At 45.2% G+C, this 18,521-nt stretch overlaps 1 protein-coding gene across 1 annotated transcript in view; it reads right to left on the reverse strand.

Moving 5' to 3' along the window:
- The window catches only part of C1H11orf54 (chromosome 1 C11orf54 homolog), a 29,634-nt gene continuing 11,113 nt past the window's right edge, over positions 1–18,521 (reverse strand). The window contains exons 3-9 of the mRNA XM_065405939.1: positions 16,549–16,647; positions 15,327–15,400; positions 14,366–14,467; positions 12,840–13,016; positions 11,960–12,109; positions 9,704–9,820; positions 1–422 (exon numbers count right to left, since the gene is read on the reverse strand). Of these exons, the coding sequence (XP_065262011.1) occupies positions 249–422; positions 9,704–9,820; positions 11,960–12,109; positions 12,840–13,016; positions 14,366–14,467; positions 15,327–15,400; positions 16,549–16,647 (893 nt within the window). The 3' untranslated portion in view covers positions 1–248. The remainder of the gene's footprint in view (positions 423–9,703; positions 9,821–11,959; positions 12,110–12,839; positions 13,017–14,365; positions 14,468–15,326; positions 15,401–16,548; positions 16,648–18,521) is intronic.

Consider the following 18,521-nt stretch of genomic DNA (forward strand, 5'->3'; position numbering starts at 1 on the left):
TAATACAAACTATTTGGCTTTGATGTTTGGATAAAAATTAAATTGTGATTGAAATTGTTTGTTTGAATTCAAATAACTATCTAAACTCTGAACGTGTCCCATTCTTTAAAAAAGGCTAAGACTGCAATAAAATGCCAGCTTTTCATATGTGTGCTTGATGTCAATTAAAAGAATGATCAAATCCAATATTTCATTTTTAAAAATTAATTGCTATCCGTACACTCAAAACTAAGTGTGCATCCATGGATTTAATCTCTCCCAACCATATGAGACTCCTTGGGTCTATCAATACGAAAGAGAAGTTCTGCAGGTAAAAAATATCCCAGATACTGCACACTATCTGGTGTCGTGTCCTCATGGTAGTGTCCTCCTTCACCATGGTGACTGAAACAATGGGTGTGCTCCACTCGCAGATCAAACCCCTAGAAAAGAGACAAGTTTATGTTACGTGAGTATTTAAGTAATGCTTCAGTATTTTGCAGTTAATATTGTACTTTTCTTCCATGGATCTCGAAGTGTTTTATAAACATTTAATTATTTAAAAGACTTTCAAGTAACCTAGTACTCTCTCTATTTTATAGATTGGTAAACTGAGGCAGAGAGTCGCTTCCTGAGGTCACACTGAGACAGTGATAGAACTAGGAATAGAATCTAGAAGTCCTGACTCCCAGTCCTCTACCCAGCGGTTCTCAACCAGCGGTCCGGGGCCCCCTGGGGGGCTGCAAGCAGGTTTCAGGGTCTGCTAAAATAAACCAGAGAGCAGGGCCAGAATTAGACTCCCTGGGGCTCAGGGTAGAAAGCTGAAGCCCGAGCCACGTGGGGCTAAAGCCAAAGCAACTCAGCTTTGCAGGGCCCCCTGTGGTGTGGAGCCACAGACAATTGCTCTGCTTGCTACCCCTTAACGCTAGCCCTGGCTTTTAATCTACTGGACATGCAGAAAAACAGTTATTGTGGCACAGGTGGGCCATGAAGGTTTTCATAGCATGTTGGAGGGGCCTCAAACAAAAAGGTTTTCTGCACTACAACACACAACAGTTCTTCCATGCAATCAAGTTGTTCTAAGTCAGGCTCTAGTATTTGTGTTGAGGTAGGGTCGTTCATGGGCCCACAATCAGACATTAGGGCCCCATTGTGCCACACACTGTACAAAAACAAAAAGATAGTGTCTGGCCCAATTTTGAGAGATAACAGGTAGGTACTGACAGGAGGAAGCACAGGTAACATGATAATGAACTATATGATAAGTGTTGGATTCTGCACACCAGCTGCCTAAATGAAGAGGTTCCCATTGGCACAATGGTATTTGCCTTTTAGAGATATAATATGTTATTATATTGCAAAAATATTAGTGCGATTAGGCCTAACAGCTAATTTGGGGGCAAACTGAGACTATTAAGCAAATTGTATCCACTTTATTATTAATTATTTGTATTACCATAGTACCCAGGAGCCCCCATCACCAGGACCCCACTTTGCTAGGCACTGTGCAATACACACTCCATCCTTTTGTCTGTTTTTCCTTTCTTTTGCATCTTGTCACTTTCAAATTGTGAGCTCTGGAACAGAGACAGTCTTTGCACAAACAAATAGTGCTTAGCACAACAGGCCCTGGTTCTTGATTTCTCTGGGCGCTAATTTAATACAAATAATAAGTAAAAAACGGTTACTCACCTTTGTAACTGTTGTTCTTCGAGATGTGTTGCTCATATCCATTCCAATTAGGTGTGCGCGCGCCGCGTGCACGATCGTCGGAGAAATTTTCTACCCTAGCAACACCCGGTGGGTCGGCTGTGGAGCTCCCTGGAGTGGCGCCTTCAGGGCGCTGGATATATACCCCAGCCGACCCAGCGCCCCCTCAGTTCCTTCTTGCCGGCTACTCCGACAGAGGGGAAGGGGGGCGGGTTTGGAATGGATATGAGCAACACATCTCGAAGAACAACAGTTACAAAGGTGAGTAACCGTTTTTTCTTCTTCGAGTGCTTGCTCATATCGATTCCAATTAGGTGACTACCAAGCCTTACCTAGGCGGTGGGGTCGGAGAGAGACATCGCTGTGTGTAAAACCGCTGATCCGAATGCAGCGTCGTCTCTGGACTGCTGTACTAGCGCATAGTGAGCGGCGAAGGTGTGTACCGATGACCAAACCGCCGCTCTACAAATATCCTGGATCGGGACATGAGCCAGGAAGGCAGTCGAGGAGGCTTGGGCCCTCGCGGAATGGGCGGTGAGGTGCGGCGTCGGGACACCGGCCAGGTCGTAGCAGGCACGAATGCAGGACGTAATCCAAGAGGAGAGACGTTGTGAGGAGACCGGTAAGCCTTTCATCCGGTCGGCCACTGCAACGAAGAGTTGTGTCGACTTCCTAAACGGCTTTGTACGCTCAATATAGAAAGCCAGGGCTCTGCGTACGTCCAAGGAGTGCATACGCTGGTCTTGACGGGTAGCATGCGGCTTAGGATGGAAGACCGGGAGAAATATATCCTGGTTCACATGAAAAGGTGAAACTACCTTGGGAAGAAAGGCAGGGTGGGGGCGAAGCTGCACCTTGTCTTTATGGAAAACTGTATATGGAGGCTCAGACGTAAGGGCCCTGATTTCAGAAACACGCCGTGCTGAAGTGATGGCTACAAGGAAGACTGTCTTCCAAGATAGGTGCATGAGTGAGCAGGTAGCCAATGGCTCGAACGGGGGCCCTGTGAGCTTGGAGAGAACCAGGTTAAGATCCCACGCCGGAACGGGTTGGCGTTGCTGTGGGTACAGTCGCTCTAAGCCCTTAAGGAATCTGACGACCATTGGGTTAGAGAAGACCGAGGAAGCGGGTCCTCCTGGGTGGAATGCCGATATAGCGGCCAGGTGAACCCTGATTGAAGATATCGCCAAGCCCTGCTGTTTCAGGGATAGGAGATATTCGAGCACAAGGGGGATAGACACCTGCAAGGGGGGCGTGGCTCGCTGCTCGCACCAACAGGAGAAACGCTTCCATTTGGCTAAGTAGGTGGTCCATGTAGAGGGCTTTCTACTTCCCAGCAGAATCTGTTGCACGGGATGCGAGCATTGCAGCTCTGTCCGATTCAGCCATGGAGCATCCATGCCGTGAGGTGGAGCGACTGCAGGTCGGGGTGACAGAGTCGGCCGTGGTCCTGAGAGATCAGATCTGGGCACAGGGGAAGCGTGATCGGTGTTTGAACCGATAGCTCCAGAAGCGTGGTGTACCAGTGCTGTCTTGGCCAAGCTGGAGAGACTAGAATCACACGTGCCTGGTCTCTGCGTAGCTTGAGCAGTACCCTGTGGACCAGTGGGAATGGAGGAAAAGCGTAGAACAGCTGGTCCTTCCACGTTAGAAGGAAAGCGTCCGACAGGGAGCCCGGAGATCGCCCTTGTAGGGAGCGGAACGCGTGGCACTTCCTGTTGGCTCGAGATGCGAACAGGTCGACCTGGGGAAATCCCCACCTCTGGAAGACGGAATAGATGATGTCTGGACGAATCGACCACTCGTGTGTCTGGAAGGACCTGCTGAGACGGTCCGCTAGCGTGTTCTGGACTCCAGGAAGGAACGATGCCGTGAGATGTATCGAGTGGACAATGCAGAACTCCCACAGGCGGATAGCCTCTAGGCATAGGAGAGACGATCGGGCTCCTCCTTGCTTGTTGATGTAGAACATGGCCATGGTGTTGTCGGTGAGGACTGACACGCAACGGCCATGTAGGAGACCAAGAAATGCCTGACAGGCTAGGCGCACCGCCATCAGCTCTCGAACATTGATGTGCAGAGCTAGTTGGGATGCGGTCCACAGGCCCTGGGTATGGTGCTCCCCGAGGTGAGCGCCCCAACCTAGAGATGAAGCGTCGGTGACCAGGTGCAGGGAGGGTTGTGGGGCGTGAAACGGCACTCCTGCGCAAACCGCCTTGTGATCCAACCACCAGGTGACAGAGGTCAAGACCGAGTTTGGAACCGTGACCACCATGTTCAGGTTGTCCAGGTAAGGACGGTACACCGATGATACCCAGGCCTGAAGTGGGCGAAGCCGAAGTCTGGCATGCCTGGTTACGTAAGTACAAGAGGCCATGTGACCCAACAGGCCGAGGCACGTCCTTATTGTGGTAATCGGGAAGGCCTGGAGCCCTCGAATGATGCTTGTGATGGTGTGAAACCGATTGTCTGGTAGAAGAACTCGGGCGAGTCTGGAGTCTAGGACTGCCCCTATAAACTCTATTCTCTGGGTTGGCTCCAGAGTGGACTTCTCTTTGTTGAATAGGATGCCTAACTCATGGAATGTTTGTAGTATTATCTGGACGTAGGCTTGAACTTGCTCCCTGGTGCGGCCGCGCACCAGCCAATCGTCTAGATACGGGAACACCTGTATCCTTTGCCGACGATGGTATGCTGCAACGACAGCCATACATTTTGTGAACACTCTCGGAGCAGCAGACAAGCCGAAGGGAAGGACGGCAAATTGGTAGTGCACCTTGTTTACTACAAATCGAAGGAAGCGCCTGTGTGGGGGGTAGATTGCTATGTGAAAATATGCGTCCTTCATGTCGAGGGCGGCGAACCAGTCTCCAGGATCCAGGGAAGGGATGATGGTCCCCAAGGAGACCATGTGGAACTTCAACTTTACTATGAATTTGTTGAGTCCGCGTAAGTCTAAAATGGGTCGCAGACCCCCTTTTGACTTGGGGATCAGGAAATAGCGAGAATAAACCCCCCTGCCCCTTAACTCTGGTGGCACCTCCTCTATGGCTCCCATAGAGAGGAGGCCAAAAATCTCCTGTATAAGGAGATGATCGTGAGAAGGGTCCCTGAAGAGGGACGGGGAGGGGGGGTGGGAGGGGGGGAAACGAAGAAAACTGTAGAGCGTATCCCCTCTCCACCGTGCGAAGGACCCAATGGTCTGATGTTATGAGGGACCAAGCACGGTGGAAACGGGAGAGGCGATCCCGAAAGGAAGGAGATGGATCCTGGGTAGTGGCTGGGGCGCCGTCCTCGAGCGCACCTTCAAAAGTTTTGTCTAGGACCTGAAGGTGGCCTAGGCGGGCCCTGGTTCTGACCGGGTTGAGGGGCGGTCGACCTTGGCCTACCACCTCGTCCCCGCCTTCTGGCGAAGTCCTGTCTCGGACGAGGCGGGGGAGGGTAGAACCTTTGAGGCTGGGGCCTAAAGGGTCTGTGCTGGGGCCCTGGGACATGCATCCCCAGGGAGCGCATGATGGTTCTCGAGTCCTTGAGGCTCTGTAATCGAGAGTCCGTCTTCTCTGAGAACAACCCCTGGCCCTCGAAAGGTAAATCCTGCAGGGTCTGCTGCAGTTCTGGTGGCAAGCCCGAAACCTGGAGCCAGGAGACGCGTCGCATGGCGATGCCTGATGCTAGCGTCCTGGCGGCCGAGTCCGCTATGTCCAAGGAGGCTTGTAAGGAGGTCCTAGCCACCTTCTTACCCTCCTCCACTAAGGCCCCGAACTCCTCCCTTGAGTCCTGGGGAACCAACTCTTTGAATTTACCCATGGAGTTCCATGAGTTGTAACTGTAGCGGCTCAAGAGCGCCTGTTGGTTCGCGGCTCTGAGCTGCAGACCCCCCGCCGAATACACCTTACGCCCGAACAAATCGAAGCGCTTAGCGTCCTTCGATTTGGGCGCTGCCGCCTGCTGGCCATGACGCTCTCTTGCGTTCACCGAAGACACAACCAATGAGTACGGTGGAGGATGAGTATATAAGTACTCATAGTCCTTGGAGCGGACGAAGTACTTCCTCTCTACCCCCTGGCTGTGGGTGGAATGGAGGCAGGGGTTTGCCATATGGTAGTGGCATTAGCCTGAATCGTCCAAATCAGTGGTAATGCCACCCGGGATGGGGCATCAGCCGACAGGATGCTCACCACCGGGTCCTGCACCTCTACTATCTCCTCTGCCTGGAGGTCCATATTACGCGCCATCCTACGTAATAGGTCCTGGTGGGCACGAAGATCTATTGGGGGCGGGCCCGAGGCTGTTGTGCCCGCCACCGCCTCATCCGGGGAAGATGAGGAGGATGCCTCCGGGGGCAAGGGGTCTAAAGGGGGGTCCTGTTCTAAGGGTCCCTGAAGCGGAGGATCCCCTGCCCCGGGGTCCATGGCCTGAGGTGGTGTAGGCACGGGAGCCTCCATGCCCCCTGGGGGGGGGGGGCGGGAGATGGTGGCCTCCGAGACTCTGGGTTCAGAGTGTGCCGAGCGAGAGGCTGATGGTGGAGCCCCTTGCGGCTGGTGATACGCCCACGGGGTCCAGAAAGACCAATGCGTAGGGTCCTGCACAGGGTCCTCTGTCGCCTCCTGCCAGTGACCCAAGTCAGCGGCAGCCTGACCCTGAGGAGGGTATGCTGATCGCGAAGCCCCGTCGGAGGAGCGAGACACTGATCTCGAAGGCCAAGGCAGTGCCGAACGCGGCTGAATGGGCTCGGTGTGATACGGTGCCGATCGGTGCCGGTCCATAGGCGATCGGTCCCTGCGCGGTGCCGGTGAGCGGTACCGTGATCGGGATCGGTACCGCTGGCCCTGTCAGTGCCGAGACCCGGATCTGGACCGGGACGAGGACGACCGCCTGTAGACGTGGTACCGGGAGCGGCCCCTCGAACTGGAGCGGCGCTCATACCGGTGCCGAGAACTACGTCGTGACTCTGATCGGTACCGATGATCCTGACGGTGCCGAGACATAGATCGGTGCCGTGAAGAGGACCTAGGCCGCGAGTACGACCGGTGCCGGGGTGAAAGTCGGCGCTGGGACTGCGAGCGGCGTCGGGACCAGCTCCGAGACCTGGAGCGGTGCCGCGAGTCCACGCTCGGAGACGGCGGGCGTACCAGGGCAGGCTTGCCCCTGGATTGCACTGTGCGAGGAGCGGGCGGTGCCGCGGGTTGAGATGGCGCCGGCTCCATGAGCGCAATAAGGTCTTTTGCCGTCGCAAATGTCTCCGGAGTCGACGGGAGACAGGGCTCCACCACTGATCGAGGTGGTGAGCCAGTCCGCACCGGACTCAACGGCCCTGGTGCCGGAGTCAACGGTGTAGCCGATATCTGCGACTTCTGGCGCTCTAAAGTCGGACGCGGCTCTACCACTGGTACCGGGGGAGCCGGCGTCTGCAGGACAGCAGTCCCCTGCGTCTTGCGGGATTTCTTATGCCCCGGAGACAGGGAACGGCGCCGGGGCCCTTGTGGCGGCCGCGGTGCCGAAGGAGGCCGGTGCCGTGAGGCCTTATCCGCGTCTGCTCGCGGCGTAGTACCGGTCGGTGCCGCAGGGGCGCTGCGCACCGAGGCGCTCGGTGCCGGAACTTGGCGCGCCGAGGGAGGATCTGGGCTAAGTGCCGCCTCCATGAGGAGCTGCCTAAGCCTAAAGTCCCGCTCCTTTTTGGTCCTCGGTCTGAAAGCCTTACAGATCTTGCACTTATCTGTCTGGTGGGACTCTCCTGGACACTTCAGACACGAGTCGTGCGGATCTCCCGTTGGCATAGGCTTAGCACAGGACGCGCATGGCTTAAAGCCAGGAGCCTTGGGCATGAGCCCGGCTATGCGCTGGGGAGAAAGGGGGGAGAAGAAGCCCCCTTAACCCCCGCTAACTATTTACAACTATTTAACAATGAACAGGAATAACTATCTAAAGACTATACAACAACTATAACTACAACTATCTACAAGAATTGACAGGATAAGCTAGGGAGAGTGGAGAACAGCTATGCCACGCTCCACAGTTCCAACGACCGTCAGGGGCGGTAAGAAGGAACTATGGGGGCGCTGGGTCGGCTGGGGTATATATCCAGCGCCATGAAGGTGCCACTCCAGGGGGCTCCACAGCCGACCCACCGTGTGTTGCTAGGGTAGAAAATTTCTCCGACGATCGTGCACGCGGCGCGCGCACACCTAATTGGAATCGATATGAGCAAGCACTCGAAGAAGAACAATCATTATATAAAAAACAGCACTTACATGTCAGATGCTTTCATTCAGAAGAATATTCCATTAACAGCTGTTGATATATGTCCATTCCTATAGTACTCATCACTAGCTTTTGGGAAACGATAGGCAATTGAGCACTGGGCCCAAAGACTGCCTGTCAAGGTTCCTTCCCCACTCTGAACTCTAGGGTACAGATGTGGGGACCTGTATGAGAACCTCTAAGTTTAACTACCAGCTTAGATCTGGTTTTGCTGCCAACACCCAAATTATTTATGAGTTATTTGGGAAACTCTGTCTACCTCCCCCCGAGAATATCTCCCTCCCAAGTACTATAACCCTTCCCTGGGCAGCCTTGAGAGACTTCTCCACCAATTTCCTGGTGAACACCGATCCAAACCCTTGGATCTTAAAACAAGGAAAAATCAATCAGGTTCTTAAAAAGAAGGCTTTTAATTAAAGAAAGAAAGGTAAAAATCATCTCTGTAAAATCAGGATGGAAAATAACTTTACAGGGTAATCAGATTCAAAGAGCGCAGAGGAACCCCCTCTAGCCTTAGGTTCAAAGTTACAGCAAACAGAGGTAACCCCTCTAGCAAAAGGAACATTTACAAGTTGAGAAAACAAAGATAAAACTAATACGCCTTGCCTGGCTGTTACTTACAAGTTTGAAATATGAGAGACTTGTTCAGAAAGATTTGGAGACCATGGATTGAGGTCTGGTCCCTCTTAGTCCCAAGAGCGAACAACCCCCAAAACAAAGAGCACAAACAAAAGCCTCCCCCCCACCAAGATTTGAAAGTATCTTGTCCCCTTATTGGTCCTTTGGGCCAGGTGTCAGCCAGGTTACCTGAACTTCTTAACCCTTTACAGGTAAAAGGATTTTTGTGTCTCTGGCCAGGAGGGATTTTATAGTATTGTACACAGGAGGGCGGTTCCCTTCCCTTTATAGTTAGGACACTGCTAAATAGAGACCCAATGGAGTAAGGCACTTGAGCATGTGCAAACCAACACCATGTCCCACTACTGTGCCCACTACTTGGCATAAGTATTTTTTAAATTGTTATACATTTTTTAAAAAGATATACAAAATAAAGCTGGTAATTAGTTTTCCTCCCAAGACTCTTGGTTAATGTATATACTTTAATGTAAATGTAACAATATTCCTAATGATAGGGATACTAGTCATGCTTATGGATTTTCTCATACCTTTAATATTTTTTGCTATTGAATTTAGTGCTTGTGAAATGTGCTCAGTCCATATTTTAATACCCAAGGCTGTCAGGCTTTGATTTGCCCATACTACAAATACAGTGCAGTGCTAATACCAGCTTCCCCACATAGCACTGCTAAAGTGTCCCAACCCATTTCTGAATGGACCACATGGAAGTACGGATAATTCAGTCTCCATCCCCATTCATTCCTTGGTCTGTCTTCTCAGACTGCTAACTAGATGTCCAAATTAATGCAGTTGTGCTGGTTGTTTTGGGATGCAGACACTTACACACTAGGAACTGGACTGGGAACAAACATTTCACTCTTGTTACTGAACATGCATCAGCATTCAGTCACTATTGACCTGGGTTTAATTCAAACCAGTGAAAAGTGAAAGGCTTAGTTATATTCTATTACCAGTCCCCTGAGCCACCCATTCCAACACCTCAAAGACTTTAATATAATCCATAAACAATTCCCATTCTTGAACAGAAAAAACAAAACAAAACAACAAAAACAAATCCAAGACAGAATCGTTACACGTCAAGTTACTCATAGACAAACACAAAATAGAGACTTACTGGATCTCTTGAAATTAGTACTGGCTGACAAATCAACGGAGCCTTCATTTCAAAAAAACTGAGCCAATTATTCAGTTCCTCGTCAGTGTTTAAAGGACAGGCAGAAAATTCTGGGGGCTATAAAAAAGCATTATCAGTTGAATGAAGATACTAGGACCAAAACTTCTCTCTCTAAGCTACTTTTCTTCACTAGCCCTAAATTCTTTTCTGCTCCCTATTTCTTCTTAACCAGCAAAAGCAGTATCCACGATTGTTTCTCTATTCAGAACCATAAGCTTTTACCCAATGGCTGCCTCCACTGCCTCGGGTACCAAATGGGGAATTCTTAGAATCAGGTAACCTGTATCCACATGTTACATTTGTTCTATCATGTTGGGATCAGAACTATGTCAGTTTCAGCTGTGTTTGATGTGGACAGATTTTTTTCTGAGAACAACATTAGCCAAACTGTGATTACAATTGTAACAGGAATAGCAATCTAGACCATGATTTTATTATCCCTATCCACTTTAGTCATGGAAATCATAATAGAACTAGGGCTGTCAAGTGATTAAAAAAATTAATCATGATTAATCGCGCTGTTAAACAATAATAGAATACCATTTATTTAAATATTTGGATGTTTTCTACATTTTCAAATATATTGATTTCAATTACAACACAATACAAAGTGTACAGTGCTCACTTTAAATTTATTTTTTATTAAAAATATCTGCACTGTAAAAAACAAAAGAAATAGTATTTTTCAATTCACCTCATACAAGTACTGTAGTGCAATCTCTTTATCATAAAAGTTGAACTTACAAATGTAGAATTATGTAAAAAAAAATAACTGCATTCAAAAACAAAAACAATGTAAAACTTCAGAACCTACAAGTCCACTCAGTCCAAATTCTTGTTCAGCCAATCGGTCAGACAAACAAGTCTGGTTACAATTTGCAGGAGATAATGCTGCCTACTTCTTGTTTACAATGTCACCTGGAAGTGAGAACAGGCGTTTGCATGGCACTGTTGTAGCCGGCATTGCAAGGTATTTACATGCCAGATATCTAAACATTTATATGCCCCTTCATGCTTCGGCCACCATTCCAGAGGACATGCTTCCATGCTGATGTTGCTCGTTAAAAAAATAATGCATTAATTAAATTTGTGACTGAACATTTGTAAGTTACACTTTCACAATAAAGAGATTGCACTATAGTCCTTGTATGAGGTGAACTGAAAAATAGTTTCTTTTGTTTATCATTTTTACAGTGCAAATATTTGTAATCAAAAATAATATAAAGTGAGCACTGTACACTTTGTATTTTGTGTTGCAATAGAAATCAATATATTTGAAAATGTAAACATCCAAAAATATTTAATACATTTCAATTGGTATTCTATTGTTTAACAGTGAGATTAATCGTGATTAATTTTTTTGAGTTAATCGCGATTAATCGACAGCCCTAAATAGAACCTTGATAGTAAGTGTTGTGAATACTGTTCCCAATGTGAATACAGCCTAAGGCATACACATTCAAGACATCTGTTTCAGGAGTGTTATAGACTCTGAGGACTCAGGAATGGTGCTTTTCTCCAAAGGGGAGCACCATTGGTATCATGTTTAGACCCACTTCTGGGGGTGGGGAATTCTTCAGAGTAATAGATTTTTTAAAATTACCCTTTGAATTTTAGGTAGATGAAAGCAGCATGACAAGAAGACAGGAATTTCATCTTTGACATTTGATAGGTTTGTCAGAGACAAGAATCACTGGAGACTTGTAAAAGTTTAACATTTCAGAAAGTTCTGCTTGTAAAATGGAAAGCGAATTCTGGTAAGCATGCAAGCAAATACAATCAGTAAGAACTGTATAGCTATTGCATAAATATATTAAATAATTGTAATATTTTATAAAATTTATAAAAAAAAATTATAAATCTCGAAGTTAAACAACAATCAGAGATATGGTTTAACTGATTTTTTAATTTTTTAGTTATTTTTCACACTATTCTACTGTCTATGTGTTTCACCAAGTCCTTATACATCCCCTTTTGTTTCTACAGCTTCTTTGCCTCAACAAAAGATGGGAGTATTAGGGTCAAGGGATATACAATTTTGGCGTTTTTGTACTTTCTGTTTATCACTTTTCAGAAAGTGCACATTATTGCAAAAAAAAAAAAAAAAAATTAAGTGCACTTACGTCTTTATATCCTGAACTGTCCTGCATCATTATCTTTTAGAAAGATAAAGAGCCTGAATCAAGAGCAACTTACCATAATATGAATCTTTGCTTTCCCCTTTTGAATAACAAATGTACCTCCTATCCCAACTGGTTTATCTCCATAGCATTTTTCTATAATTTGTCTCATACAGGTCACAAAGTTATGCTGTCCAGTTCTTCCATTGGCTTTCACTTCAATAACCTGGAGAGTAGACATACATTTATCATGCCTATCACATGCTGTAATGTTTTGTGAATATTTGCTATTTACATCATGTATTTCAATGCTGCTACGTATCCTATCATCTTTGTTAAAGTAAGTTCTCTCACAGGTGCTGCTTCCTTTGTATCCTTAAAATATTCAACAGGTTTTGTTTTTTGCATGTAAGAATTTGCTTTTCTGAAGTTCTTTATTTAGTCACACAACAGGCACAGCACATGAAGTAGAGATGTAAGCTTCCTTCTCCCACCCAACAGGCCTCAAACCTGTCATGAAAGAACACTCTCTAGGGATAAAAAGGTTGTTCAATTTTCATGCACCATTCAGTTCTTGCTTCTCTGCTGAGACCACCTAGTGCCAGTTGTGTTGAGGGAGACACTCATCCACCAGGAACTGAACTAAGACCAGAAACCTCAGTTTACACAGGCCAATCAAGCATCAGATGACAATAACTTTCAGTCACTACCAACCTGGGCTGAATTACAATGGGTGATTTAAGGGTGAAAAGTACCATATCCCAGTACCAATCCCCTGGGGAATCCACTCCCTCACATCAACTTCATTTTCTTGTGAAGGACATTATTTCTCTTATGTGATTTTTGGGATTAATATTAACATCAGCATTCCCTGAAAGAAAAGGCAGGCCTGAAAGAAAGAAGTTTAACTTTAGCTATCACCTACTGAAGAAGTGACATTTTATCCAAATACGCACCTTGCCAGGTTGGCCCTGACTGGCATACAGGTTGGCCAGCAGTCCAAATTCACAGTCACTATATTTGTTGCTGTACTTCTCCAGAAGGCACCCTCCATCTGCAGGATTAATCTGAGCAGTGTAACTCGCATTTACAGCAGGCTTTTGTTCACTCTCAGCTTGAGCAACTGGGATAAACTGAAAAGAAGAGCATGTAACATTGCTTAGTTCTAGTCAGTTGATTTTATTACTAGGTAGATAGCATCCCAAGTTAGGGCCCAATCCTGAGAACTACAATAGAATTTTCACCTCTCAGGATTAGGTCCATATAGATTAGCAAAACACATAACTATTTTAAAGGAAAACTCTTAATTTAAAATTGACTAAGTGTAAAACACATGTATTAAGGAATTTTCTCTTATCTAGGGACTTGGATTCAAGTCCCTGTATAAATAACAGAACACTAAATGGGACAGTTTCTCAATGAGGTAACCAACTTAATATATCTCTGCAGGAGGCCTAGCTTAGTGATGATGACCAGGACTGAGCATTCAACTTCCGTTACAAAGTATTGAAATGAAAGAGTTTTCAGGTGGCATTTTCAAAAGCGTTCATACTATTAGCTTAACTGTGCTCTCACTGCATTCAATAGAAAAACTTCCATAGACTTCAATAGAAGCAAAGCTAGACCAACTTTGAGTGCTCTTGAAAGGCCTATAATAATTTAAATGGTTAATTTGACTACTTACTTTTAAAATAAAAATATTTTCCTATTTTATTTAAATAATAAAAACGTGCAGTGACTTTGAAAGTCTCTGAGTTATCATATTTACTACCAAGAGCAAAATTCTCTCACTCCTATTGTGCATCAGGCTGTTAAGATGCCAGCTTTCAATTGATTTAGTTTTCTTCTTTGACTGTATTTCACTCACTTAGGAACATGTTTAGTCATGTACTCTTCTTTGTAATTAGATGTAGCAGTTAGAACATTTTTCATATTACACTGGAGTTTTCCCTTCACCTCAAATCAAAACTGCTTTCTTTATCTATTTCACCATGTAGGACAGACCAACTAAATCATGTTTTAACTTCTGATCCTTACCTGATCTTAAAGCTTAAGTCTTAAAACAATAGCATCTTGAATAACACTATTTTTTCCTCTTGTGATATTTAAAATGAGGACTAACACTGGGTATTTAAAGCAATTTACCATGCAGTTCTTTGGAGTCCATTTTTGACATTTTCCCCCTCTTCTCTGGTATTAAAAATGTGGCCAGCTAATTGCAAATTTCAGTATAGCAACAACTAGATGCTGCTTCCTGTTAGCCCCATAGTAACCATATGCTTCCTTGTAGAATTTATAAACACAAAATGTGGTTTATTACCTAAGTAATAAGTAACTCCTAGCAGAGACCTTGTCTTTATTATCTTTGTAAAGTGTCATACAAACTTATGGTGGTACATACAAGTTATCAGTGTAGAAATATTTGCTCTATCAATGAAATCATTTTTTGAGAACTTCTGCACATTTATACATGTTTACTGACCTCAGCATTTACTCCAAGAATCCTAGAGGACACAGCTCCAGCTCCAAGAATGAAAGCTCCAGGCAACTCTATTTGCTTTGCAACGGTGTTCAGGTCATAAACCTGCACAAGAGACAGACATTTATGTACCTTTGACTTTCCTGCCTTGTAATTCTCATCTCAGTTACATTCCACTGCAATTTCTTGATGATTTTATCCAAATATCATTATTATTTATTTGTACAGATTGGTTTGAGCACAATCCTCAAATCCGAACAGCACTGGCATCTGGTCAAGTTCAAAGGTAATGACTTGGGCACATATCCACTTATTTGCTGGACTGCAGTGTCTTCTTGCACAAGCTTGGCCCCATCCTGTCTAAGGGCCAAATTACTGATCTCTGTGCAAGTGACATTGTTTAAAGCAAAAAATGAAAATATCCTTAAGTGATGTCACATAGAATCAGATTCTGGTAGGTCCCATGCTCTACCAAAAGACAATGCATTAGCAAGTATTAATGTGAACTCTACTTTGGCCTATACCGGCCCCATACACAGTCTGTTTTTACAAACAATAGTAATAATCAGAATGGAGGGCCATGGCTAGATGCGAGGGACAGGTAGCATACAATACATAAACATACAGACCATGCCATGGACTATAAAGTAATTCCCTCCAACATCCCTCTGTGGCTTCTCTCAGACAGCTTTTGAAGAAACAGCCACACAGTATTTAGTAGGTACCAGAAGAGGGACAACTTTTGCATGCAGCTTCAGCTGTTGGATTTCTGACATGTTCTTATGCTCAGCACAGGCCAAGATGCTTGGCCCATAATGCTTTCACAATGCAAGCCTCTTTTTATAAGTGGAATCCTGCAGCATTCATTAGTCAGTGTTCGCCAGGATAGTATTTTAAAATATGACTACATATGCTTCTTTCTTTGGCAAGTGCACTAAAAAGCCATGACTATAAATTAACTCACTTTATCTTTTTGTACAAGAGGCACAAGGTAAGGAGGACCTCCCACATCTGCTATTCTAGGCTTCCCACAGATTCCTGGAACAGGAATAAGGCAAGTTAGCTTGTCAAGAGAATCTGTCTAAAATTCTCTCTGTGCACTTGAAGTATAATAAGACAGAGAATTTGTTCCTCAAAAGCGTCCTTTAAGTTTTCAGAAAGTCTTTTAAATCGGGTCCTTACCCTTTTTCTTTCTGAGCCCCTCCTCCCCATGCTTTAAAAACTCCGTGGCCCACCTGTGCCACGGCAACTGTTTTTCTGCATATCCAGTAGATTAAAAGCCAGGGCTGGTGTTAGGGGTAGCAAGCAGGGCAACTACTTGGGGCCCCAAGCCACAGGGGCCCCTGTGAAGCGAAGTTGCTTGGGCGTCAGCCTCGCATGGTAGGGCTTGGGCTTCTGTTTTCTGCCTGGGCCCCTGTGAGTCTAATGTTGGCCTTGCTCTTTGGTTTATTTTAGAGGACCTCCTGAAACCTGCTCGCAGCCCCCCAGGGGGCCCTGGACCCCTGGTTAAGAACCTCTGTTTTAAATCACCATTTTTTTCTGAGTACTAAGATAAGTTAGGGGTTCTACAAATCCATGTAAAGTAGGCCTGAATTGGAAGAAAAACATGCATAAGGTATTGGTTCACTTCTGAAAGCTAGCCAGCCTGTTTCAAAAGTAGTACTGCTCTACAAGCACACACAAAATCTACTAGGCAACAATTGAGGAACACCGGTGCTCTAATGAGGCATAGTTCATAGTGTCATCATGCAAAGACAGCAGAAGGTACAGATATAAATGCTTTCACCTATCTTGTGTAGGGGCAATGGTGGGAGTTTAAATAAACAGAGACTGAGCTCATTATTAGAATGAAGTTGAATAGCAAGACAGAACTTGGTATCTACATAGCCCCTTCAATCTGAGGATGTCAAAACCCTTAACATACAATAGAGAATTAAACCTGTTTGTTAAACTCATTTTACAGATGAGGAATAGTGATGCAGAGCACTTGAGTGATTTGTCCTAGTCAGGTCACATCAAGCCAGTGGCAGAGCCAAGAATAACACACAGCTCTCCTACCTCCCAGCCTTGTAGCTTATCCACAAGACCACTCTTCCTCTGCCATCATCTTCAAGAGTTTCTAATTATGAAGAATCAGCTATGAAATATTGGCAGAGTCATAGCTTATGGTTAGAACAGTATGTTACCTTTAACAGGAAAGTTGAAGGGATCATGAGTCAGATCAGGGCATTCTACTACAGAGACCTGGACATCAGCAAAGTTCTCTTTCAGCCCATTCTGCAGGACTAGAATAGAGTAAAAAAAATTATTAGTGAGAAATTAGCTAGTTTGGCAAGTAACACACCACATAAAACACATATTTTAAGGTGTCAATTCAGCAAGATACGTAAGCACACGTGTCACTTTAAGCACATGAGCAATTCCATTAACTTAAATAAGGCTAGTCACAAGCTCAGCATGCATATGTTAATTACCTCACTGAATCAGGGCCTCAGAGAGGAATAAATCCTTCTCTGCTATCCTGTCATATTGCTGAAGGACAGAAGGTTTTATTTTTTCTTTTTACAATACACACACACACACACACAAACGATTTTCAGAAAGAGGCCTAAAACTACACTCCTAAATAAATCCACATTTAGGCACATGCCTGATTTTCAAAAGTGCCACACACCCAACAGATATCATAGGATAACAATTTTCCCTCAGGTTTCAGAGTAGCAGCCGTGTTAGTCTGTATCCGCAAAAAGAACAGGAGTACTTGTGGCACCTTAGAGACTAACAAATTTATTAGAGCATAAGCTTTCGTGGGTAGCCCACGAAAGCTTATGCTCTAATAAATTTGTTAGTCTCTAAGGTGCCACAAATTTTCCCTCACTGTGACTTGAGCTGGATTCAAATTGGTGACTACAGGGGGAAAAAAGAGAAGGAACTTTTTTTGTCAGATGTCTGAACAAGATACCCCTCCTATACAGAACAGAGGGAAGAAATATTGCTGAACAACCCTTGATATAACATTTCATTTTGTTTTGTATCAACATTAGGTCCACTACATGCCAAAGTAAAACAAAGTCACTCAAAAACAAATCCCACATAGGAATAAACAATGGATTGTTCCACTGGAGTAAAAGTAGGGATGAATCTGGTTTAGGGCATATTAAATTAAATTAAATTAAATTAATGGAGATATACCTATCTCATAGAACTGGAAGGTACCTTGAAAGGTCATCAAGTCCAGCCCCCTGCCTTCACTAGCAGAACCAAATACTGATTTTGCCCCAGATCCCTAACTGGTCCCCTCAAGGATTGAACTCACAACCCTGGGATTAGCAGGCCAATGCTCAAACCACTGAGCTAGGGTGTAAGTGGTTCCAAGTAATAACAAACAGAACAAAGTAAGTTACCAAGCAAAATAAAACAAAACACGCAAGTCTAAGCCTAATACATTTAAGAAACTGAATACAGGTAAATCTCACCCTTAGAGATTTCCAATAAGCTTCTTTCACAGACTAGACTCCTTCTTAGTCTGGACCTAATCCTTTCCCCAGTACAGTCCTTGTTCCAGCTCAGGTGGTAGCTAGGGGATTTCTCATGACTGCAGCCTCCTTTGTTCTGGTCCACCCCCTTATATAGCTTTGGCACAAGGCGGAAATCTTTTGTCTCTCTGGGTCCCCACCCCTCCTTCTAAATGGAAAAGCACCCGGTTTAAGATGGATTCCAGTACCAGGTGACATGGTCCCATGTCTTATGAGACCCCAAGCCTTCATTCTTCCTGGCCTGACTCACAGGAAGGCTTGCAAGTAAACAGAGCCATTTACAACCAATTGTCCTATGATGGGCGCCATCAAGATTCCAAACTATCATTAATGGCCCAAACTTTGCATAGTTACAATAGGAGTTCAGAGTAACACTTCAAATTTCTAGCTTCAGATACAAGAATGATACATTCATACAAATAGGATGAATACACTCAGTAGATTATAAGCTTTGTAATTATACCTTACAAGAGACCTTTTGCATAAAGCATATTCCAGTTACATCATATTTACACTCATAAGTATATTACCATAAACATATGGAGTGCAGCGTCACACATACCCACCTGTCTTCTAGCTGGGTGCAGTTAAAGCCATTTGCCATAATGAGTCAGCAAAATTTA

This window comes from Emys orbicularis, chromosome 1 (assembly GCF_028017835.1).
Source record: "Emys orbicularis isolate rEmyOrb1 chromosome 1, rEmyOrb1.hap1, whole genome shotgun sequence".
Lineage (NCBI taxonomy): Eukaryota > Metazoa > Chordata > Testudines > Emydidae > Emys > Emys orbicularis.